Source organism: Diaporthe citri, assembly GCF_014595645.1.
Source record: "Diaporthe citri strain NFHF-8-4 chromosome Unknown scaffold_5, whole genome shotgun sequence".
NCBI lineage: Eukaryota > Fungi > Ascomycota > Sordariomycetes > Diaporthales > Diaporthaceae > Diaporthe > Diaporthe citri.
In genome coordinates, this window is record NW_025064850.1 from 1,513,010 (window position 1) to 1,536,408 (window position 23,399).

General features: G+C 57.8%; 7 protein-coding genes across 7 annotated transcripts; 4 read left to right on the forward strand and 3 right to left on the reverse strand.

The window, feature by feature from the left end:
* Positions 1 to 1,080: 1,080 nt before the first annotated feature.
* INS49_011100 (uncharacterized protein) lies at positions 1,081 to 2,258 on the reverse strand (the record flags this gene model as incomplete). Its single annotated transcript, XM_043171819.1, has 3 exons — positions 1,081 to 1,130; positions 1,200 to 1,586; positions 1,646 to 2,258. 3 exons carry the CDS (start codon positions 2,256 to 2,258, stop codon positions 1,081 to 1,083), a joined length of 1,050 nt encoding a protein of 349 aa, XP_043023564.1.
* A 3,623-nt stretch (positions 2,259 to 5,881) lies between these two features.
* On the reverse strand, positions 5,882 to 6,913 carry INS49_011101 (uncharacterized protein; the record flags this gene model as incomplete). The annotated part of the gene is made up of 5 exons (XM_043171820.1): positions 5,882 to 5,982; positions 6,093 to 6,210; positions 6,396 to 6,558; positions 6,662 to 6,711; positions 6,821 to 6,913. The coding sequence occupies 5 exons, from the start codon at positions 6,911 to 6,913 to the stop codon at positions 5,882 to 5,884; spliced, it is 525 nt and encodes a 174-aa protein (XP_043023565.1).
* A 2,008-nt stretch (positions 6,914 to 8,921) lies between these two features.
* On the forward strand, positions 8,922 to 10,996 carry INS49_011102 (uncharacterized protein; the record flags this gene model as incomplete). The annotated part of the gene is made up of 4 exons (XM_043171821.1): positions 8,922 to 8,962; positions 9,071 to 9,215; positions 9,280 to 9,849; positions 9,923 to 10,996. The coding sequence occupies 4 exons, from the start codon at positions 8,922 to 8,924 to the stop codon at positions 10,994 to 10,996; spliced, it is 1,830 nt and encodes a 609-aa protein (XP_043023566.1).
* A 548-nt stretch (positions 10,997 to 11,544) lies between these two features.
* On the forward strand, positions 11,545 to 14,925 carry INS49_011103 (uncharacterized protein; the record flags this gene model as incomplete). The annotated part of the gene is made up of 3 exons (XM_043171822.1): positions 11,545 to 13,848; positions 13,947 to 14,528; positions 14,605 to 14,925. 3 exons carry the CDS (start codon positions 11,545 to 11,547, stop codon positions 14,923 to 14,925), a joined length of 3,207 nt encoding a protein of 1,068 aa, XP_043023567.1.
* A 1,719-nt stretch (positions 14,926 to 16,644) lies between these two features.
* Positions 16,645 to 18,573, forward strand: INS49_011104 (uncharacterized protein; the record flags this gene model as incomplete). The annotated part of the gene is made up of 2 exons (XM_043171823.1): positions 16,645 to 16,942; positions 17,141 to 18,573. 2 exons carry the CDS (start codon positions 16,645 to 16,647, stop codon positions 18,571 to 18,573), a joined length of 1,731 nt encoding a protein of 576 aa, XP_043023568.1.
* Positions 18,574 to 19,221: 648 nt separating this feature from the next.
* INS49_011105 (uncharacterized protein) lies at positions 19,222 to 21,919 on the reverse strand (the record flags this gene model as incomplete). The annotated part of the gene is made up of 3 exons (XM_043171824.1): positions 19,222 to 20,432; positions 20,522 to 20,863; positions 21,832 to 21,919. The coding sequence occupies 3 exons, from the start codon at positions 21,917 to 21,919 to the stop codon at positions 19,222 to 19,224; spliced, it is 1,641 nt and encodes a 546-aa protein (XP_043023569.1).
* A 688-nt stretch (positions 21,920 to 22,607) lies between these two features.
* Positions 22,608 to 23,094, forward strand: INS49_011106 (uncharacterized protein; the record flags this gene model as incomplete). The annotated part of the gene is made up of 2 exons (XM_043171825.1): positions 22,608 to 22,796; positions 22,960 to 23,094. 2 exons carry the CDS (start codon positions 22,608 to 22,610, stop codon positions 23,092 to 23,094), a joined length of 324 nt encoding a protein of 107 aa, XP_043023570.1.
* Between the last annotated feature and the right edge of the window lie 305 nt (positions 23,095 to 23,399).

Consider the following 23,399-nt stretch of genomic DNA (forward strand, 5'->3'; position numbering starts at 1 on the left):
GGGGCCTTACCGCTGCTGGAAAGGACGTCACGATCCTTCAGATGCTCCAGGTCAGTCAAAGGACACTCTGACGCCCTGCTATCGTGGTGGACAGAGCGAGCCGAGTGGTAGACACCCCGCAGGGCGAAGGAGACGGTTCGAGCGCACGGCGTTGCACAGAGCCGCCTGAAGTGTCAACGACCATCTCAACCCATCGCCATTCAGAGAGAGAGAGAGAGACAGAGAGAGCCGACACCGGTACGACACATGGTCGCTCGCCCCGACGTGTTACGATGGACGGCGATGCTGAGAATCATCAGAACTTTTCTACTACGATGCCATTTAGGCACCGGATGTCTCCAAGCGCATCCGCCCCGCACGCGCATATGCAACATCTCGCATACAGACCTTATTTTAAGGAGCCCTACGGGCACGGAAGCGGGATCTCTCTGTTCTTTTCTCCCTTTTCTGTGTGTGAATGTCTCGGCATTGGGCGTGCCCGGGAGTATCCAAAGTGGGAATCCCCCCGTTTCAAAATGTTTCTGGCCGGATGGGCACACTCCCGTTCCCGCAGGTGGGCTTGGCGGTCACCACGGATGAATCACGGGACGAAGGGGTGAAGGACAGATAATCCGGAAGAGCACACTGGAAGGAAACTGGCCATTACAGCAAGGTTCGTATCGAGTGCTAGGTCCAGATTCGTCCAAGATCTTCAAGGCTGACTGATGCTGGGAACCTGGCGCCTTGTGGATAGAATGACGCATGCTTTGTGATGGTGTTCATGTGCCTGCAGGTTAGACAGGGACTTTCGACTTTTCTTTCGAAGAAGCCACATGAGAAGTCAAAATACCACGCGAGAATAAAAGTGAAAAAAAGGTTGTACTATTAAGATATCCATCCAGGATACGAGCCAGTCATATACAACCTTCCCCCGCCGCCCCCGTTTATAAAGAGTAAAAGGTTGCAGGAAATCTAGCCTCCTGTCTCCGGCGGGTTGCTGCTAAAAAGGGGTTCTACAGTTTCATTCAAATCATCATAAGAAAAAAGTCGACATCCGGGTCGTCCCAATCACCCCATAATCTTCCCTGAGAGAAACCCCCTTTAGGCGGCTCCGTTCATCATGACCTCTGACATGTTTGCTGGCAGGGCACCTGAGAGGAAAGAATGTTAGCGAGGCTGCGCCTTAGGAATACTTAGATACTTAGGTTCTTAAAGCTTACCAGGAAGACCACCGAAAGCACCGACACCCTGGGCCTGGGCCGCAGGGAAGGAGCCGACGGAGCAGGACACAGCGCAGACGCAGGCACCGTTCTGGATCGTGCCTTGGCCCATCGTGGGAGCGGCGGCAGCACCTCCGGCAGCAGCACCACCAGCGGCAGCACCACCCTCGGCAGGTGGGGCAGCGGCAGCACCACCACCAGTAGCATTCGGTGGGGCGGCACCGGCGGCGGGAGGGGGAGCCTGGCCACCGGTGATGCCAGTGCCGGCGCCGGTGCCGTTCTGGGCGATGGCCATCGACTGGAACATGGCCTGGGTCTTAGCAGCGGTGGGGTTGATGGAGAAGGTCATGCCCTTGCCGCAGTGGCCCTTTTGCTTGCAGTAGAACCCTGGTTATGAGGATTAGCATGTGCTCGGGGAGAGAGAATGTCTGTCACTGGTGACTTACAGAGGGGAGTGTCGACCATAACTTGCATGGCGACCTGTGGTGGTGGGTTGACGGAGTTGTTGGGGTTGGCCTGGAAGCCCGAGTCCATACCACCGGCGAGGGCCGCGCAGGGCGTGTCGAAGGCAGACTGGGTGGCGGTGTGGTTGGCGCTCATGAAGGTGAAGACGACCATGTCGCCAACGGCGGCCTTGATCTCGGCGGGCGTGAACTGCAGGCCCGCGGCTCCACCAACCATGACCTCGTGCGTCTGGGCGGCTGCGGGCGCGGCCATCGGGGGAGGGTTGACGTTCATGGTCGGGGCACCGGCGCCCTGGTTGACCCAGATGATGATGACCTCGGTGGCGGCATTGGTGGTGATGCCGGCGCCGGACAGACCCAGCGTGATGAGCTGCTCCTGCGAAGCCGAGATCTGTGCGCCTGGGCCGGCCATGCTGGCGAGCGCCTGACCTCCTGCCTGTGCCTGACCCTCACCTCCTTGGCTCTTCTCCTGCGACTTCTCCTCTGACTTCCGGGGGAACAGATCGGTATCCCTCTTCACCGGGTAGACATTGTGCACGGCCTTGGCCAGGGCGAGCGGGGCGGCGAGCGCCGCCAGAGTTGCGGAGAACTTCATATTCGAATTGTTGGGCTGGTGATTATGAGTGTGGACGTTGACGATACCGGGCGAATGGTATCTATGTTAACTTCCGGAGTTGGCTTGATGCGTATGATCGATGTGAAGGAAACTGTTGCGTGGTACAATAAGGTAGCGAGTTCCTGCTCGTGAGAAAGAATGACCGGGTACAGAGAAATGGAAAATGAGCGTGTACTCGAAATCTACACGAGCCAGCAGCAAAAGTACGACGGGTATAGAGATGGGGGAAGAAAGGAAGAAACAAACAAGACGAAGGTTTGGGGCGTGAGGGAAAGAGCTTATATCAAAGCATGGTGGATCGGGAATAGCACTCCGCCATGCGGCCGGTTACGACGACGCAGCTATCCATGCTGGGAGGAGGACAGGATGATGTCTCTGGGCACCCCTAGGCACAGGAGACCATCTCGAAACAGGACCAGCAAATCATCCGTACATGGATCAGCCGCCGGGCACGACTGGGTCCGACCAGAGGCAGGCCAGGGAGGCGGCTGCGAGGCTAGGCGGAAGCCTCGCCTGTAGGTTGCAGGAAGGCACAGACGAGATAATCTAGGTAGGTATGAGTGTGTGAGTGCGTGCAGGTACATGTGTGCTGCGGGGGTCGCTGGTGCGGGCACAAGTACCGTTCTGCCACAAAGGCAAGCAGCCAGGGCCTGGTTGAGACGCGGCACGCAGTTGCCATCCCAACCTAAAGCAAGATACGCTTGAGTTGCGGCCCCTGCTTCGGGACCAGAGGCTGGGCAAGGGCCGGTACCAGAGCACTATTCAGCCAGTCCCAGCATGTGCAGCATGCAGCACCCAGTTTTGTGGGTGATGATGAGACAAGCCAGACAGGCCAGACAAGCCATGACGGAGCCGGGGCCGGCCAAGTGGGCTTGGTGCTCGCGGTGCCTCGCAGCGCCCACGGGCAAGGACCAAGCAGGGGTTCCCCGTGTGGCTGGCCCCGCGCTGGCTGGCTGGGCTTGGTACCAACCCCCGTCTTGGGACTGCGTGCAGGAGTCGGGCTGTGACAGATCCGTCTCGCATCGTGTTTGGCATTTCGCCGCCACCACGCACGCGAGGAGCGCCAACCGCCCCGGCGCTAATCCACGACGGTTTTCGGTGGGTTTGCTGCTCTCGTCACAGCCGAACCAGGCATCGACTAGCCCAAGCTCGTTTCGCTCACCTGCTCATCACGACCCCCAAGACTTTTCTTCCCCTCCCCCCTGGTGGTTTGCAAGAGCAGCTAATGACTATAGATCAGCACAAAGAAATCAGCAGGAAAAAGATTGGCCACATTCATTGCACATCATCATGAATGTAGCCCTCGTCCGAGGTTTTTTTTTTTTTTTTTCTTTTTTTCCGGGACCCCAAATAAAATCAAAGATTGAATTCGGGCCAAAGGGTTCAGACCAGCAGCAAGCACTCCATTACGCTTGCGGCTCCTCCAAATAACGTTTAGAGTTCCCGCACCACACACAGCACTAGCCTCACCCACCTTAATCAAACCGCCGGCATGACAGGCTCAGGCCATCCCCCCAGCTCAGCTGCTGCACCTACTCAGGCTTATCTTACTGGCCGGCGCCTGCAACGTGCAGCGTGAGTGCTTCTGCAGCAGGGCAGGCCGTTGGTGTTTGGTGGGTCTATCTTTAGCCAGGGGATCTTCGTCTTCCGCGTGCTTCGCACCCACGGCTTGACCAGCTGTGCAGTAGGAACTTTGTCTCGGCATCTCTTGGCCCCGTGGAGGCTGAGCCACTCCTCACTCCCTGCCCTACAAACTGTATCTGTCTCTTGTTTCTTGAGTTTGTCTCTTGGGCTGGTGTGTGAGTGCGTGTGCCCTGGGAGGCCTTCGAAGACTGGCCAGTCACCGCACGTGCCGAGGCATCCTCAAACGTCCGAATCCCAGGGGTGGGCGGCCATGGACCAGACGACAACGGGCAGACTTCGTCTGGTCTCAACTGTGGAGCAACTCCTCTACGCCGCGCCCTAACAAGACTCCCCCACAAGCCTGGGCATCACCTCGCTAGCGGGCCGTGTACATGCTCCCCGTCCAGAGTTGGTCCAAAGGCTCTCACGACGAGATAAGGTGTTGCTGAGGGAGGGGGAGGCGAGGTGGGATTGGGAACGGGCAGCATGCAGCCCTGCCCACAACTCTGTAACGATGCGGGTTGCCGGTCGACGTCGAGGGCCCCACTGTTCGCAACGCAACAGTCCGGAGAATTTCTTCGACAGACCCACCTTGGGGACGTTTGGTCCAAACTGCCGTCATGCTGCACGCTTACAGTATCTACACTCGACCAGCATTAATTTTGTTAGCTCGGCATATCTGTGGGTCAGCGACCCGCAGGTCTCTTCACACCAAAGCTTTGCCCAAGAAATACCTATCTATACTGAAAACATACATCTTTTTTAATAAAAGTAAATACCTCTTTCTGGCCTTAAAACTTTGCTATTGCTAGTATTAAAAAAGAAATTATTAAGTGATAATATTAAGAAATAATTATTTAGGAAAAAAGAAAGTATTGGGTATCTTTTGGTAAGTATAGATATAGAGTAAAGAGAAGTTCTCAAGATAATAAGCCCCATAGAAAAAGCGAGCTAACAAAATTAATGCTGGTCGAGTGCATCTGCATTGGGCCCCCTGTGGATACAAGCCTGCCTGCCCACGCTGACAGGCTGATACTCTTACAGTAGAGAGGTCGCTCTCGGAGACGGGCCTGACAGGTCAAATCGTTTTTGACTTAATTTTTTTTTTTCCCACCTCTTCCAAATGTTCGAGCCCGGCGGCCCCCCGGTCGGAAACGGATGGGGCGCCGATCCGGCCGCGGGGGAAACATGGGACGTTTACGTGAAGTCATAATCACCAGATTTCGGGGGCACACTAGTATGCCTGCTAGAGATCATTATCGGGCAAGGGCACTAGAATGTCTTTCTAGGACCGTTAGATTAGATCGTCCTGATCACACAGTCCCAAGCCCCTCGTGATGTATCCAGGCCCGGTGAGAAACCCAGTGTCAAGCGGCCTAGAGTATGGTTGGTTTCGTATTCTGTCTTGGTCGAGTACACCCTGAGTAGGGAGGTCGGCGCCACCGTCTGAATCGTTCAAGCCTCATGTCCCTTGCCGGGAAATTGAGGTGAACATCTGTTCGTAGTTTGCCCAATCTTTCGCATGGCAAAAACCATAGACTTTCTTCTTCCTCCTAGCCCTCCGTGGTTGCATGGTCCATGAACAGCTAGCTCATACTGCCGGGCTAGCGGCACAGCACGACCCCCTCGGTGCTGCTACGCGAGCTGTTACAGAAACCCCGTCCTGAAGGTCGATCAGGGGAGGTTTGGATTAAGGGCCCCCCCTAGCATTGCGCCGCCTTACTCAAGAGTATTATACCCAAGGGCCCTTCTGAAGAATTCCAACCTCCCGGCCAGGAAGATTTGTTTCCCTTCAGTGACGATGCCATGCCACGGCTTGGTCGTGCCCCGCCGCGCCCTCTTGCCGGCTTGCATCCGATGCTCAGCCTCCCGTTGTGATATGCTTCCGCGCAGGCTCACAGGCGGCAATACCATGCCGTGATGCGCGATGAACGGCTTGGTATGGCGATCACGGCCGGGGCTGACGATGCCTGGCCTGGCTATTGCTGGTTCTGGTGGGTCTGCTTGCCCTCATACAAGCCCGTATAGTATCCCGCGTAATACCAAGACATGAGAAGCCTCTTCAAGCCTTCATCTTGCACTGGTTGATCCAAATAAGTCAGTCCTGGCAATCTCGGGGCCGGGTCTCGCGAAACGGGCAAGGACAACGAGGGTAGATGGGTTCGTCTGTCCGCATGTCCTACAACGTACCAGAGCCCAGCAGAACCTGAGGGGGAGCCATGTCGTTTCCTCCGGCGCCGACGCCATGACTCTCGCCGGCGTGTCTGCCGTCGCCAACGCTGCTGGCCACGCCATCGTTCATGCCATCCTATCTTCCACCGACCGTGATAGGTCAACCGTCAGTAATCTGGATCGCCAGGTGGGACGCGGACGGCTTCAGATGCCAAGCTTTTGTGATCTGCTGGGATTGCCTCTAGGGTAAGGGCAATCAGCCAGGCAGGAAGAGGACTGGCGTGTGTCTCTGTAGCCGTCCATCAATGCGATGAGACTTACCTTGGTAGCATCATCTGTGCTTCCCGCGGTGATCTCCTCGCCGTGTTCCTGTGGCTGCTGGTTCGAGGGTGTATTTTGGTCCGATGTCAGTGCCGCAGACGACCAGACGGGTTCAGACTGATGGTGTGTGTCGCTCGTTTCAGGCTTGGCATCCTGTGAATACCTGCGACGACGCGTGAGCTGAACCGTTCGGCCTACGAGGAGAGAGTTCGGACCGGTCTGAAGGTTCACCCCTCCTCCCCTGGGGCTGCTGGTGTCGCACGTACTCGGGAAGGTCCTCTAGCTTTCCTCCGCTAGCATGAATGCTGTGGTATTTCTGCGCTTGCCAATCAATCTCAGTTCGCAAGAGGGTGGTCTTCGGGAGTGGCTTTCCGCAGAGGTGTCTGATATCGGTCTGCACACGCACACGCGTTCGCGGCACATACCTTGTACTCGTCCAAAGCCTCATCCCAGGACCTGATCAGGGCGGAGTCATCCCAAACATCGTCATGTGCCATCTCATTTCTCGGCCTTTCCATCTCGTGGGTGTCCAGCACGGTCACTGCTGACGTTGTGGGTGGACGGACGAATGGACGGCCTGTTGTCGGGTTGTCGATTGAGATTTAGGAGGCGTCTGGGCTTTTTTCAGGCAACTGCCGCTGCGGTTTCATGGCAGCAGCAGCCACCTTCGACCCGGGTCAGAACAGGTCAACCTCATCACTTCATTCGTCAATTCTACAGTCAGTCAGTCAGTCAGTACCTGGCATCATCAGGTCTATGTTGTTTTGTGAATATTACCCCGAATTCCAATGTGCATCGGATTTTGAACTTGAGTTCCCATTCTGCAGTCGACGCCTTGGCAGCACCACGACACTTCAGAACAGCCATACTGTGGCTAACAGGATGAGCAGAACCCCGTCCTGTCCGTTATTCAATCACCTGAACCCATCCCGAACCTATCAAATGTCTCTCCAGCACTGGGAGAACAGTGTGAAGGATTGACCTGTACCAATTGGGCTGACCGACAACCTCGCTCCAGTCGGATACGGAAACCCGGTTCACACAAGGCTCGTACGACTGTCAACGGCGTTGGGCATCGACAATGGAAACATCTGGACCTTCAGACGCCAAAATGCAGTGCAATCACAGTTCAGGGCTGGAGTCTATCGATACTCAAAGCGGCCGGGGAGGACGGACTCCCAGGTCCTAGCCAGGAACTGCGGAGTCAGAACCCTCGGTGAGCCATCCCGTAAACTCTCCCGGGCAGAGCACCCTCTCAACCAATATCATCATTCCATCATCGATATCAGCGTCTGTGGCAGTAGGACTGCACCTCGTAGGTATCTTCCAACGCCGGCATTGAGGGTAGGATAAACTCCTACGCCAACAAATCCAGTGTCTCACATGATAATTTACGAGATACCACGAGATAAGTCCCGCATCTCTACAAGTAGGTGTGCGTGCTCTCAGAAGCCCGCATGCAGCTTTGCGATCCCTGCAAGCTGTGCTACGATACTTTTCCACCCCATCAGTCCAGTCACCACCGGACGACCGTCCGGGCGACAGTCACCCCGCGGTGCCTCAACGCGGGGTGTGCTCAAGTGCATCTCGGGAGGTGCGGATCGTATACGAATCTAGGTGGGCGGACAGAAGACCGGTCTTTGGGGGTCCCATGGGGTGATGTCCCCAGCTCTCGAGCCGCAGCGGCCGAGGCGCCTCGATCGGCATTGCCTCTCCGCGATCACTCGCTTTGGGCGGATGCGGCCTCGACGCTTGGCACGCGTCCAGTCTGTCTGTCCGTCCGTCCGTATGCACGATAGAACCGTCGAGAGCAGGAGAGCATGCGATCCATCGCCTGAGAAGAAGTGGTGGGAGAAGCAAGAGACGAGGCTCGTGATATTCCCGTGTGCAGATTTGCCTTGGGCCTCACAGGGCCGAGAACCATCTTTATTCCCGACTGACAGGACCCGAACACCAATGGCGACGTCGGCGATGCACAGAAGTGGGGGGTGTTGGTTCTTCTAGAAGTCCCGGGTAGCTCCATCGGAGCTGGGGGATGTGGGGAAGTTTCCCCGAAAACCTTGCCTCCTGAGAGTCCCCCAAGATCTCCCAAGCCCCAACGTCATCCCATCGCATCGCCTGCGCCATCGGACAGGTGAGGGTGGCAGTACTGCGTGGTAGTAGCTGGACGGGGAAGCTTTGCCAAATATGATTTAGGAGGCTCGTCAGCTTGTTGAGGAGCAGCCTGCAAAAAAGCAATCAGATTCTCCCTTTGCCTCCTGATGAGTGCCTCAGTGAATCACATAGCTCCTTGGTATTGTTGATCCCCAAGCCACATCCTTGAGAGCTTGCGTGTTGGTGCCCGATATCTATACCAGAATCCTTTACACCGGCCTACCTGGACCTTCAGAGCTCGCGTTGCACAGCAGAACACAAGACAAGCTGACTGCAGCTTCAACTTTGTTGCCGTTTGAAGTACTTCCACCCGATCTGCAAACCAAGCACAGAAGCATCGCAAGTGGCTTATAAGCCCGCATCTGATTCACCATGGCGTCCTTGTCAGACACGAATCTGCCCACAACTGAGGAGTTAGTAGTCAGCCTTGACCCTCGAAGCTTGCAACAACATCGCACAAGCCTGGGTTAGATAAACCTTTACAGCAAAGCAGCAGCTAACACGAAAAACAAAATGGACAGGCACCAAGCACACTACATCGGCATCGATGTCGGTACAGGCTCTGCTCGAGCCTGCATCATCGATTCGTCAGGAGAGATCAAGGGGCTGGCCGCTCAGGAAATCAAGCTATGGCAGCCCGTGAGCGGGTATGAGGCATCGCATTATGTGAGTGAAAACAACACTAAGTCGTTGTTTACTAGGGCAGCTACTGACAACGGTTGCTATGTAGGAGCAATCAACCACAGATATATGGGATGCGATCTGCTACTGTGTCAAGAAAGTCGTTGCAGACTCTTCCGTCAAGGCAGACAGTATCAAGGGTGTCGGTTTCGATGCGACTTGCTCCCTAGCAGTCTTCACTCACGACACAGATGAGCCAGTCCCCGTTACCGGGCCGGACTTCGCCAACGATGGCAATGACCGCAACGTCATCCTCTGGCTCGACCACCGGCCGATCGAGGAGACGGAGAAGATCAATGCGACCGGCCACAACCTTCTCCGCTACGTCGGCGGCACAATGAGCGTGGAGATGGAGATCCCAAAGGTGCTCTGGCTCAAGAACCACATGCCGCCCGAGCTGTTTGACCGCTGCAAGTTCTACGACCTCGCGGACGCATTGACACACCTAGCGACTGGCAACGATACCAGGAGCTATTGCAGCACCGTCTGCAAACAGGGTTTCGTGCCCGTGGGAGTCGACGGCAGTGTCAAGGGATGGCAAGAGGACTTTTACCACTCTATCGGCCTGGGTGACTTGGTGAAGGACGACTTCAAGCGCATGGGAGGTGTTGACGGGGTGGTGAGCCCTTTCGTTTCACTCTTCACGTCACAGCACGATGTAGAAAGACCGCGGCGCTAACCAGCAACCACAGAACGGCACGTACACAAGCGCAGGAGAGCTTGTTGGACCACTGTCCGAGAAGGCTGCCTCGCAGCTCGGCCTGCCCGCTGGCATCGCCGTAGGGAGTGGCGTCATCGATGCGTATGCCGGATGGATCGGAACCGTGGGTGCTAAGGTCAAGCTCGGTCCGGACCACCTTGATGAGGATCACGCCAAGAACGACGTAAGCCAGGCCTTCACCCGGCTCGCCGCCGTGGCGGGGACGTCGACCTGCCACCTCGCCATGTCCAAGGACGCCGTCTTCGTCCCTGGTGTTTGGGGCCCATACCGAGACGTGCTGATCCCAGGCCACTGGATGGCGGAGGGCGGGCAGTCGGCGACGGGCGAGTTGCTGAAGTACATGCTCGAGACGCACCCAGCGTATACCGAAACACTGGCCAGCGCGAAGGCTCTCGGCAAGAACATTTACGAGTTCCTCAACGACAGCCTGCACGAGCTGCACAAGAGGATGGAAGCCCCGTTCATGGGCTACCTCACGCGCCACTACTTTTTCTACGGCGACCTCTGGGGCAACCGGTCGCCGATCGCCGACCCCAACATGAGAGGCGCGGTGATCGGCATGAGCAGCGACAAGACGCAGGACGGGCTGGGGCTGCTGTACTACTCGGTGATGGAGTTCATCGCGCTGCAGACGCGGCAGATCATCGAGAAGATGAACGAGTCCGGGCACACGATCCTGAGCATCTTCATGTCGGGCAGCCAGTGCCAGAACGACATCCTCATGGACCTCATCGCCACGGCGTGCGACATGCCGGTGCTGGTGCCTAAGTACGTCAACGCGGCGGTCGTGCACGGGGCGGCGATGCTGGGGGCCAAGGCTGCCAGCGCGGACGAGGACGGCAAGACGGAGCAGCTGTGGGACATCATGGACCGCATGAGCAAGCCGGGCAAGACGGTCCGAGCGGACAAGGACCCGGCCAAGAAGAGGCTGCTGGAGGCCAAGTACAAGGTGTTCCTGGAGCAGTGCCGGACTCAGCGAGAGTACAGACAGCAGGTTGACGCAGCCCTCAAGGACATCGTGAACGGTGGCCCGAACGGGAAGTAGAAGTGGACTGAACGGTCTGAAGTGTGTTTTTTAGTTGTGTATCATCAAGACTCGCTCGCTAGCCTAACCTGGCCCAAGAGGCTAGAAGGGCAATCCAAGTTGTGGGGAAAATCGCGACAGGGAGAAAAGGGAGGATAAGGCTGGCGTTGGGGAGGGCTTGGGAAATTGATGAAGAATGAGTACCCATCAAAGCGTGCTCGACACAGGCAACCTTGAGTGTTCTTGATTTCAGATATATAATACAACTCTGACCTTCTTTGGCATGTGAGCTGGACGTACCTTGGTCATTGTGGATCTAGCTGCTGGCTCTTGCTCCAGCTGGGCCAAGTAAATTTTGAGGGCCTCAGCGCTTGCCGGCCGGGGTGGGCAGCTGCCACAGGCCGCATCTCCCCAGGCCCTGGGGCAACCCCAAAGCATGGTAAACAAAAAAAGTTGCTGAGACGGCCGCGAACCTGACTCCTCGCAACGCGTGCAGTCGACGTGTCTTCTCGTCCTGACTTGCTCCTGTCACTTTGTCGACCGTCCCTGCACATGTCACTGCAGTTACCATGTCTCTTTTCGCCAACCTCAACACCGGGGCGACCAGCCAGCCGGCCTCAACTGGTGGAGGAGGCCTGTTCAGCGGGTTGAACAACAACACGAACACCAACACCACCACCAACCAGACTGCTGCTCGACCCAGTCCCTTTGGGCCTGGGTCGAGCCTGTTCCCTCCTCAGCCGGCCAGCCAAGCTCCGGCCACGAACAGCCTGTTTGCGCCCCAGAGTCAAGCGGCTACGACGTCCGGCCCCAGTCTCTTCGGAAACACAACGGCCACGGCACCCCAGACCAACAACCTCTTCGCAACCTCCCAACCCGATGCGTCGAATAACCTTGGCAAGAGCCTGTTCAGCAACACCATCAACACCCAGGCAGCCAATGCGGAGGGAAAATCGCAGCAAGCCGCCCCGACCGGTGCCTTCTTCGACAGCCTGCTAGCAAAAAACAAGAGGGTCCAGTTCGATGGAGCTACGCCCATGGAAGACCTCCCCAGCTTGCATCTCGGCCTGGGCGACCTTCGGCAACGCCTGCGCAAGCTCGGGCCCAAGGCGGCCCCGGGCGACCGCCAGCTTGACGGCCGCGCACACTACCTGCTTGCCGCCTCCGGCGTCGATCCTGGCACCGCGGTGCGCGATCTCGGCTCCCTGGGCTTCCAGACCTCGAGGCTCGATCGATCCGCCTACGGCGCGGCGCAGGGCGAGGTGGATGTCGAAACGTATCTCTCGAACCTGCAGAACAAGACTACACTGAGCATGATTGCGGACGGGCTGGAAAGGTCTGTCAAGGACTTCGATGCCTTCTTGGAGGACAACGTCACCATGGAGTGGGAGGCGCAACGGAGAAGGATCTACGAGCACTTCGGCATCAAGTCGAAGCAGTCATCAGCTGGTGGTCCGGGGTCACCTGGGAGGGAGTCCCGGGGTGGCTTCGGCAAATCACGACGGAAGGGCGTGCTGTCATCTGGCCCGGACAAGTCGACGGCAAAGGAGAGTGCGTTTGGACGGTCTGGTCTCGGGAGGTCTGTCATCGGAACGCCCAGCAGGATTGGCGCCCATTCTTCTGAGTTCTCAGACGTGGGCGGCGCTGGAACTGTCAGCGGCGCGAGCGGGTCTGGCGGCATTGATGATCGCCACTTGCGAGAGAAGCAGCTCAAGCTGGCGGAGAAGATTCACCAACTCAACGACGCCCGTCAGCAGGCGCAAGCTGTGGCATACCCGATTCTCAACGAGCTCGCAGAGGTCGAGTCGAAAGCAGGCGATCGGCATGGCGAGCATCTTGTGGACGCGTACCGCGCTATGGTGTTAATTGTCGGCGAGATCCCTGACGCAGACTCTCCCGGCGCAGATGCTACGGCCAGCGAGAGGCAATTCTCCAGTGTTTATCTCAGCCTCGAATCGAATTCGCCAGGAACGATTTCTCTACGCAAGCGGATTCTGGCTGGCGCCAACAGGTTTCTTGAGAAGAAATTCATGGATCAGATCGAGCAGCAGATCGCCAAGAACCCGCTGAATGCCCAGCTTGGTGGAAGGCCGGACGTTGTCAGCAAAACCAAGGCATACGTGCGCCTTTTGGCCCAGGGCAAGCATCTTGCTCCCGATAACACAGATCTTCAGTCGATCAGGCGCGAAGGCCAGGACGAGTATGTCTGGGCGGTTATCTTCTACCTGCTTCGATCGGGACATGTGAACGAAGCCGCGCGGTATGTCATCGAGAACCAGAACCACTTCAAGAGCATCGATCGATCGTTCCCTGCCTTCATGAGCGACTACGCCACAAGTGAGGAGCGGCGTCTTAAGAGGCAGCTTCAGGACAGATGCAACACCGAGTTCAGCCAGCGCATCCGCAATGCTCCTGACAACTCGGTCGACCCATACCGTGCGGCATGTTACAAGATCATTGGTCGCTGTGATCTGAGCAACCGCAGCTTTGAGGGGTTCACCGCCGACGTTTACGACTGGATGTGGCTGCAGTTCAACCTCGCGCGTGAGGGAGACCGCTCGGTGGAGATCTGGGGGGAGACGTTCGGGCTGGCCGAGGTGCAAAACACCATCAAGGAGGTCGGCCTGAAGTACTTTCCCAAGAATAATGTTGATGATGCTAATGGCAACTTCGGCATGTTCTTCTTCATGCAGATCATGTCCGGGATGTTTGAGCAAGCCATCGCATACCTGTACTCATTTTCCTACGTGGACGCGGTTCACTTTGCGATTGCGCTGGAGTACTACGGGCTGCTGCGGGCCTCGGACTCGATGACGTCCAACAATGACCTCCTGACACACAACACTCGCGAGCAACCGCAGCTTCGGACGGATGTTGGGCTTCTACACGCGCGACTTCCGGGCAGGCAACGTGGCTGCGGCGGTGGACTACATTATTCTCATCTGCCTAAACCTCGACGACCCCCAACCAGCAAGCCGGCAGACAGCATGCGGAGCTGTGCCACGAGGCGCTCCGCGAGCTTGTGCTGGAGACGAGGGAGTTCAGCAAGCTCATTGGCGACATCCGGCCGGATGGGCGACGCATGCCTGGCATAATAGAGACTCGCGGCTCTCTGATCGGCCTGCCAGATGAGCGGGAATTCGTCAGAAGCATCACGCTGCAAGCCGGCCGCTTCGCGAACGACAACGGGCGAACGACGGATGCGGTGCTGCTGTACCACCTGGCCGAGGACTACGATACGGTGGTGGCGATTGTCGGGCGAGCTCTGAGCGAGGCCATCTCGTTGGAGGTGGGAGGGGAGCCGCTGCGGCTGCAGCCAGTCAAGCCACGTGTCGAGGGTGGACGGCCCGGGCCACAGCTGAACAGCAGCCTCAGCCTGGCGTCCATCGACGACCCCGTGGAGCTGGCGAAGACGATGATGCACATGTACGAGGGTGAGCGGTTCTTCCGGGAGAGTATCCAGGAAATCAACCGCATGGCGTGTAGTGTGCTGCTGCAGATGTCGGACATCAAGAGCCTCGTAGGGGCTGGCCAGTGGGTTCAGGCCCTGGATGTAAGTTGACACGGCCCTCGAGGGGAGAAGTGATGATTCGAAAGAGAGAGCTGACGATGTGACAACAAAACAACAGCAAATCAAGACGCTTGAGATCCTGCCTCTGACGGCGAACGGCGACCCGTCGACGATCCGGGCATACGCGGCCAAGTTCGCCAGCCTGCCGCAGGTGGTGGCGGCCAACGTGGGCAACCTCCTGATGTGGACGGTGATGTGCTGCACGCGGCAGCGGGAGAGGCTCGGCAGCGGGCAGTTCAGCGGCAACGAGAGCACGTCCAAGGACCTGCAGGTGCAGCTGAAGCAGATGAGCATCGACCTGACAGCGTACACCAGCCAGCTGCGGTACAGGTTCCCGTCCCACCTGCTGGAGGCGCTGGCCAGAGCATCAGCGGACTGAGGGAGGGCCAAGGGTGTATGGGCTGCAGTTGGATTGAATTGACGAGCACTGGCATGAGCAAATGATAGATTTAGCAGAGAGGGCGGCGCGGAGGAGGACATGATGTGTACAACAACGGTCACAGACTGATGAACAAGACACTTGGCCTGGCCAATCCATGATGAGGTATGGGCAGGCGAATCACCTGGTGTAGATGACTACCCATGCGCACCAAGATTAACGATCGGACGGGTATGCTGCATGATCACCACGAACCACAGAAGTTCTATAATAAGGTAGGCAAATATCTACTATGCCCAGTCTGGGTGGGCTACCACAGCAATGTAGACTACCATCAAGGGACAGCTTGGACAGGGGGCATACCCAGCTCTGCCGAGCCGTCCTACCGTAGCAGGTAATTGGTAGCATTGCACACATTGCACTATGGGTCCAGCCGCTTATCACTGCCGCTATCAGGGCAAACGCCGAGGGCACACACCACGCCGCGGACAGCAGCGCCGATGAGCTCGAGCAGCAGGGATGGCAGCAGTAACGATGGCGACCAAAAAAACAGGAAGGGGAGACTCGAAGCCAGACAAAGCGCCCCTGCCCTGGACCTGGACATGGACTGTGCTTTGCCGAGGGAGAAAGGAGCGAGACAAAAGGTGCGGTGGGAAAGAGCGAGAAACTGGACTGGACGGACAGGCAGAAGACCGAGAGAGAAGAAAAAGCTCTCCTCGCTCCTGGACTGACTCGGACTGGACGTTCTCCTCATCGTCCACCAAACACGCTCTGATTCATTCCCGCCCTCGCCATACTTTGATACCGTCCTGCCAGTAAGCACAGCACACCACACAGCAAGCAGTACGGGACGGGAATAATCTGCCCATCTGGGACCTGCATCTGCATCGGCACCGGCACCTGCAACCGCGTCTAGCTCTGACCGGTCCTGCCACTCACTCTGCCGTTAGCTGCTGTGCCACATGACACTGACGCGCCCAGCCTCGATCCGATCTGATCTGATCTGATAACCAGGATTCGGGTAGGCGAGGAGCAAAAAAAAAGAAGGGGAGGGAAAAATTGAACAGAAAAAAAAGACAGCATTCCCTAGAGAGGACTGCCCAGCTGATCCAGAAACGGAAACACCCCAGCCCTGCTGGTCAGCCGTGCGTTCATCGCCTGCGAACCTGTCCCGTCTCGCCTGCTCGACCCGACTCGACTCGTCGTCTTTGAGGCTCAAGTCGACCCAACGACTCGGCTCGATTTTGCTCGACCCGACTCAGCTCACTCTGGGACGACCCTCTTCCCCGGATCGCCAACAACGACGCGACTCAGGACCTTCGCGACAGACGCGTCGGCCCGCCTACGGGTTTCTAAACCGGGCAGAATTCCTGACTCTGCTTTGGCTTTGGCCCTGACTCTTGATTGACTCTGAAGCCTGGGCCTGAGCCTGGATCTGGATCTGGATCTAGATCTTATCAGAACGGCCCGCCACGGCGACATCACCACCACCAACACCGCCGCCACCCTCACGGGGCACGTGGATGTTGCAGGGTCTCAGTGACGTCGGACTGGGGCTCGGGATCGGGATTGGGTCTGGACCTGGAACTGGAACTGGAACTGGAACTGTAGTTGGAATTGAAACAGAAACCGCCAACGCTGAGCCTACGCTCTTCTCATTGGTACTACTATCACCATCACCGTCACCGTCAATTTCACCGTCGTCGTCGACACCAGGGAATGCCCAACAACTCGTCAATCACGGCTGCATCTCCGGCGGGAGGAACCCGTGCTAGCCATGCCCGCGCCAACAGCACACAAGGCGAGCCCCTCACCGCGGGCGTGAAAAGGGAGAGGGCCGCTGACGCTACTACTGCCTCGCCCGCTCAGTCGCCAAGCGCCTCGCAGCAGTCGACTCCTGCCCCGTCCTACGGCCACGGCAATGGACCCGAGTCCAAAAAGCGCAAGTCGGCGGCTCCGGGCTCCCGGGGTGTTGCGAACCTGACGCCCGAGCAGCTCGCCAAGAAGCGTGCAAACGGTACGTTTAAGCCCTGTCATGAGTCTGAATCCATCCGTCCGGTTCTCAACATGCCTTTCGGGAGCTGCATGAGGGCTCTTGGCGTGTTTGGCTCCGCTTCGCTTTTGCTTTTCCTTCTTCCTATTTTCGTTTTCTCTGCGCTGCAGTGGATAAGCGTGCCCTGAGGTGGAGCTCGCGTTGGCTGACGTCGAATCATAGACCGTGAAGCGCAGCGCGCTATAAGGGAGCGGACTAAGATGACAATAGAGAACCTCGAGAACCGCATCAGGGAGTTGACTAGCCAGCAACCCTATCAGGAGCTCCAGGCCGCCTTGAGGGCCAAGGAGGCTGTCGAGGCGGAGAATGCAGATATCAAGAGGCGTCTGGCCTCTGTCATTTCCATGCTTCAGCCCTTGATCAACTCGTCTCAAACCGAGCAGCAACCGGTCCTACCTTCTCCCGGTCATTCCTACCTCAATGTGTCCGCAGCGACAGACCCAGCGCACAGCGCTGGCCACAACAACGCGTCGACGCCGTCGAGCGCTGCGTCGCCAAGCCAGGACCCCTACGCAGCACAGTGGAACTCCGGGGCCTCCACCGGTAGCGGGCCCGTGACAGCACAGGCCCAGGCGTACAAGTCCCAGCTCAACCAGCAGCGTCATGACCTGGCACACGGCTTGGAGTTCGGCACGGAACGTCTGGGTCTGGACTTTCTGCTCGATCAGTCCCAGCGCGCAAGAGGCATCCACAACGTGACAAACGGGACGGCACATGAGTCCCCTGCGTTCCGTCAGCATGCCCCAGCCACGACCTCCTCTCATCCTAACTCACCCTACGCGCACTCTGGCGGCCGCGCCGCAGACTATGTCACCGCCCCAAGAAGTGGCGGCATGGACAGCAATATCGACCCGGCCTTGCAGGGCGCCATCGACCCGGCCCTGTCCAACTACTCCACACCGATCAAAAACTGCCCGCCCACCTGCCCTCTGGACAGTCTCCTCCTGGACTTCCTCCACGAGCGCCGTCAACGCGCCGCCGAGGGCCTGCCTACCCAGGAGATTATTGGCCCGCGCTACCCCAGCGTCTCGTCGCTGCTCAACCCCTTGAAGGATTCTCACCCGCTCTCCAAAGTCTTCATCGACATTCTACAGACGTTCCCGGACATCTCGCAGCTCCCGGAGCGCGTGGCGGTGCTGTATGTCATGTTTCTGCTGATGCGGTGGCAAATCCACCCGTCGCAAGAGAACTATGAGCGACTGCCCGAGTTCGTGCGGCCGCTCACCGGCCAGCTGTACACACCTCACCCGGCCTGGCTTGACTCGCTGCCGTTCCCGGCCATGCGGGAGCGACTCATCACCGACTATGCGCCGCCAGAGACATTCCCATTTGAGCACTTTTTTATCCCCTTCACCACCACGTTGAGCCTCAACTGGCCCTACGAGGACACCGACACTCTCCTGCAGAGCCCAGAGAGCGACGAGCTCATGATCAACCCCGTCTTCGAGAGGCACCTGCGCCGCCTTGAGAACTGGACCCTCGGCGATGCATTCGCCCGCGCATTCCCCATGCTGGAGGGCACGTACAACCTCAAGGTTGACGGGCCGGGCGGCGGCCGTCCCCGTGGCGGGCGGAACAGCTCAGAAGGGAGGTAGGGTGTCGGGCGGGGAGGGTGTTGTCTACGAGATGCCGCGTGCTAAGGGCATTTGTATTCGGTGACAGGTTTTGTTGGTATGAGGTGCGGCGCCGGTGAGGTTCAAAAGTCCTTTCTGCATGTGATATGTGTGATGTACGTGGTGCGTATTGTTTTTCCTGCATCCTTGTCTGGCCTGGGTTCACAGGTGTTTGGGGCCGAATTTTATTGTCTGCGCGTGTGTTTGTGCTTAATCAGGTTCGTGGCGTGCGAGGACGTTGTCTAGAGAGACTAGAGGTGCGTTTGCTTTTCTCTTGCATAGAATGGTGTGCTTGCATGTGTGAGGGTGTTTTTATTTTCTGGGTGGCGATCCGTCCCAAGGCCGCAAGGTAGTTCTGCATATTGCATATAGCAAATAAATCAATAGCATGACCTGCCAGCGATGACAGCAGGCATGGTTTTCCCAGTATGGCAAGAAAGGGCTTGACAGAAATCAGAATTTCGATTTATAGACATGCATGTTGAGTATCTTAACGTGAGAACAAATCCTTCCTTGCTTCCTCCCACGTCGCCGCACGCTTCACCTCGAATCTGATGGGCTTCCTCATAGCTCTCCTTGCTCCAGCGGTTGGAGCAACCTGTCCAATGCACCCTGCAAATAGCTACCCTTTTACCAGTCATCCATGCCGTCGTCAACACCAAAAGTAAACTTCCTCACCACGGGGCCCACGCCCACGAAGAGGCTCGCCTCCTTCTCCCACCGCAGCTTATGGAACTGCAGCGCCTTGACAATCCCTCCTTCGCCGGGGGCCCTCAGCACCCGCGGGTCGTCGACGTCCCCGGCCCGCAGCCTCCGCCCCGTGCGCAGCGAGAAGACGGCCACGGTGCCGTCACCCAGCGCCGCGGCCACGACCCCTCCGCCGCGGCCACCGCCCGCGATGCCGCCCGCGTCGTTTGTCACGTCCAGCCCGATCTTGACGCGAACCTCGTTTTTGTACCCGGGGAATTCGACGACCGGCTGCGGGATCTTGCTGTTGTGACGCTGGTAGTTGCCACCGCTGCCGTCGCCGCCGCCGGTGGACCTGCTCGGCTTCGTCCAGCGGGTGTCATAGATAGCCATGGTAGATCGGGGTCCCGCGACTAGGACGCGGTGGTCGTCCAGGCAGCGCAGGTGCGCGGCGCTGCTCCGGTGGCGGAACGCAGACTGCAGGCCGGAGCCCGAGGAGTTCGGGGCGCGGATGTCGACGCGGAGGACCTTGGCACTGCGGCAGCCGGCGTAGCAAACGCGCGGATTCGACGGGTGGTAGTCGACGCTGAAGACGTCGCCTACGCTGCCGTCTTGGTGGTGGTTACGGCCCGAGCGGGGACGTGCGGTCCCCGTAGGCTTGGGGGTCACCCAGGAGACCTCGCCGCCGGCCCTCGAGCCGCCGATGGACATGATGCCTTGGCTGGTGGCGATGAGGGCGTCAAGGCCGGAGCCCGAGGTGGAGGCGGGGCAGGCGCGGACCGCGTGCATCGTTACGTGGCTCCCCTGCAGGTTGTAGGACAAGTAGGAGGCCGTGTCGCCCAGCAACCAAGTTGGCCTCCGGCCGCCGTACTGCTGGATGCCGTATTCGAAGTCGTCACCCGGCCGTAAGGGCTGGAAGAGGGTGATCCTGCCTTGCGAGGGCGAGGTCGGGTCCAACAAAGTGAGGTTGTTTGATGCGATTATCATCTTGTGAGAGGCCTCGTGGTACGCGATGGAGGATATGTCGCCTTGGATGTCCTCGGAGCGTAGTGCAGACAGTCCTGAGTAGCGCATCATCTCCGTGATGCCAAAGTTGATCATTTCATCCGTGTCGGTTGGTAGATAGGAGCATTGGAGCTGCCGACGATCAATGCCTGTCGTAGCGTTAGTTATGCCGGGTGTCAAATATCATCAACGAGAAACATGCCTGCGTATGCCATGCCTAGACCAGCCGCCTCGTCACCTCCCTCGACGAGGAGACACGATACGCTGGGTGCACCCGGGTCCTGCTCCTGGCCGGGCAAGAACGACACCTCTCCCTTCTGTCGCAGGCCAGCGGTCCAGCTCTCGACGGGCATCTCGGGGTCGACGACCCCGAACTCACGCAACAGCCTCCCTCCGACCAGGGGATGGGCGAGAAGACTGGATCGCTTGATGCATCCTTTCAGTCTCTCCTGCCGCTTGCGCTTCTCCTGGGCCTGGACCTTCTTGGCTTTCCGCTTCTTGACATTCCCAGCTGCCCATTCTGCGTTTGCTGGCGCAGTGGGATGCGATTCGATCTTGAAGTAGCGATTCTTCTCCTCATCTGCGGGCTGATGTTAGTGACTGTGGTGACGATGAGGGCGGCTAAGGTGACTGGCCATAATAGAACCCCGGAATTTCGCGGTGGGCCATTTTGATGCTCGTTTGCAAGCCAGGGTCGGCTCAGTTCACTGCCGCAGAATGAGGTTCAGTTCGACTACCAGAATCGCTCCAAAGTTCCGATTCCCAAATGAGCATGTTTCTCGTGACGAAACGTGGATGAGTGCGTCTCAGTGACCGGATGAGTCCCAGAAACTCATCTCACGGCCTTTCTTTTCATGGAAGTGCAGACGCGAAGGTTGCTAGAAAATGGAGGTCATGGCCACCACATTTTTGGTCACGTGCCAGAGAGAGGCACCAGAGCGATCATGTTGCTGTTAAAACTTGGAGCCTGAGGTCTTCATCAAATTGCAGTATCAATGTGATGCCAAAACTTTTCCGGCACGAAGAAAAGCAGTGTCTTGTGCATGGCTAGCCAGGTAGCTACGACCATTGCTCAGCCTTGTCCCTTCCGGCGGACGACTACCCGAGGGGTAGTTGATTGGTGGTGGAAAAGGAAGGTGCGGCAAAGCTTCCTTCACCCAGCACCACCCACCCCATGGCACTCTGTGGGGAGATAGCATAACGTAAGCAGCGTGTTCTGACAGCAGGAACATCATTCCAGCACATACAGACCGACCGAGCCTCTTGCTCCGGTTCCGAACAGCTCGCTAGAGCAGAGCCCCCTGTCCGGCGCGCACATCCATCTCCACCGGACACCGGGGCACCGGGGCACCGCTCGTGTATTGAAGCCTCACCGACCTGACCGACTCGACACCAACACACCGTCCTTCTAGAAGCCTGCTGCATGTGGTATTGGGCCCCCTTGGGGACTTATCCGGGTGGGCTTGCCGCACGCCTGCACATGCAATGCAGCCCATTACGGGGCCCCGGGACCGCACAGTAGCACACTCACTATGTACCGCTGCGCACACTCGTGCCTGCGGAAGAGGGCCCTCAGGCCGGGGCGGCGGTCGCAGGGCTCCACCGCGCTGCATGATGCGGACGCATCTCGGGCCATTGCCGTGGCAGCGCGGGCGGATGAGGCATTTTGGATCCTTCTGGGGGTGAGGTCCCCTTCCCAAGCTCTCGTGCTCGCCCCGGCCGAGTTTGAATTCCCTCACACAGTCCGGGGAACAGTGTGCAGCGCCATCCCGCATATGTAGGTCTGGTCCCCTGGCTTTTGTGCGTACAGCACCATACAGTAAAAAGTAGACACCATGTGGGCAACGGATCACCCACGACGGCGACGACAAGAGTGGGAAGAACTTGGTCCGATTCATGTGAAAATTCCCCACCCTGTACCTGCTGATGCCGCTGCGCAGATGCAGCCACTTTAGCCAACTTTACAGCGAGCGGATCTCCTTAGCAAGTCCTCTTACGTACCCACGGGCCTGCCCACGCCAGGTGCCATCATAGTACCTAGGTAGTACGACGAGCCTGGCAAGGCCTGGCGGCGCGAGCAAAACGGCGAGCAAGTTGGTGGTGGTGGTGTGGCTGATCGCGCCCCTCCATTTGCTCTGCCTGCCCTGCGTGGCTGCCCCTCCACACCCCTCCTCTCCCCGTCAAGACTTTTCTACCTGACCTGACCTGACCCCTCTGCACCACCTTCGGCCTCTCCGTCCTACAGTAGCTTCCTCCAAACAAACCAGCACACATACGCACACGCCAACAACCCAGATCAAAGCCCACCCGAGAAAACCGACAAGATGGTCTACGTAATCACCGTCCACCTGCACGCCAACGACCACCCGGACAGCGTCGACAAGATCAAGGCCAAGCTGATCGAGGCGTCGCGCGTCTACTCCAAGGACAAGGAGACCCTCAGCTGGTTCGTCATGCAGTCCACCTCGGACCCCAGGGACTTCACCATCGTTGAGCGCTACGAGAAGGAGAGCGTAAGTTCAAACAAGCCCTTTCCCCTTCAAAAGATATCATGTTTGCCAGAGAAGAGCCAGGCGTGGAGGGGAGCCATCAGAGAGAGCCACAAACATCCCGTGACGAGCGATCAAAGACAAAACAGGTAATTAACAACCACGCTTTTTCTCAACCGCCCTACAGAGCCAGAAGTATCACCTCGAGAACCCATACTGGAAGACTTTTGACCCCTACGTCATCCCCCTCCTCGACCGGCCCATGGACCTGCGACGCGCTGAGGAGCTCGACACCAGCAAGGACGTCGTTGTGCCTGTTTAGATACCACGCATACACACACATACAAACAAACATATATCAAATATATGTGTGACCAATGATTTAATTGAATACCATAAATATCAGTAAACCAGAAAGCGGTGTTACAAATGATCGAATACCATGAAACCCAGTAAATCAAGCAATGGCGTTGCATACCTTCTGCGTAATTGGCACGGCACAGCAAAAGTTGCTGTAGGTTATACTTCCTTCGATTTAAAGTGTGGTTTAGTCGCCGTAATTGTTCATTCAAGACACTAAGAGATTCTTCTTGGGCCGCCTTCAGCTGTCGGGCCTTGGGCACGGGT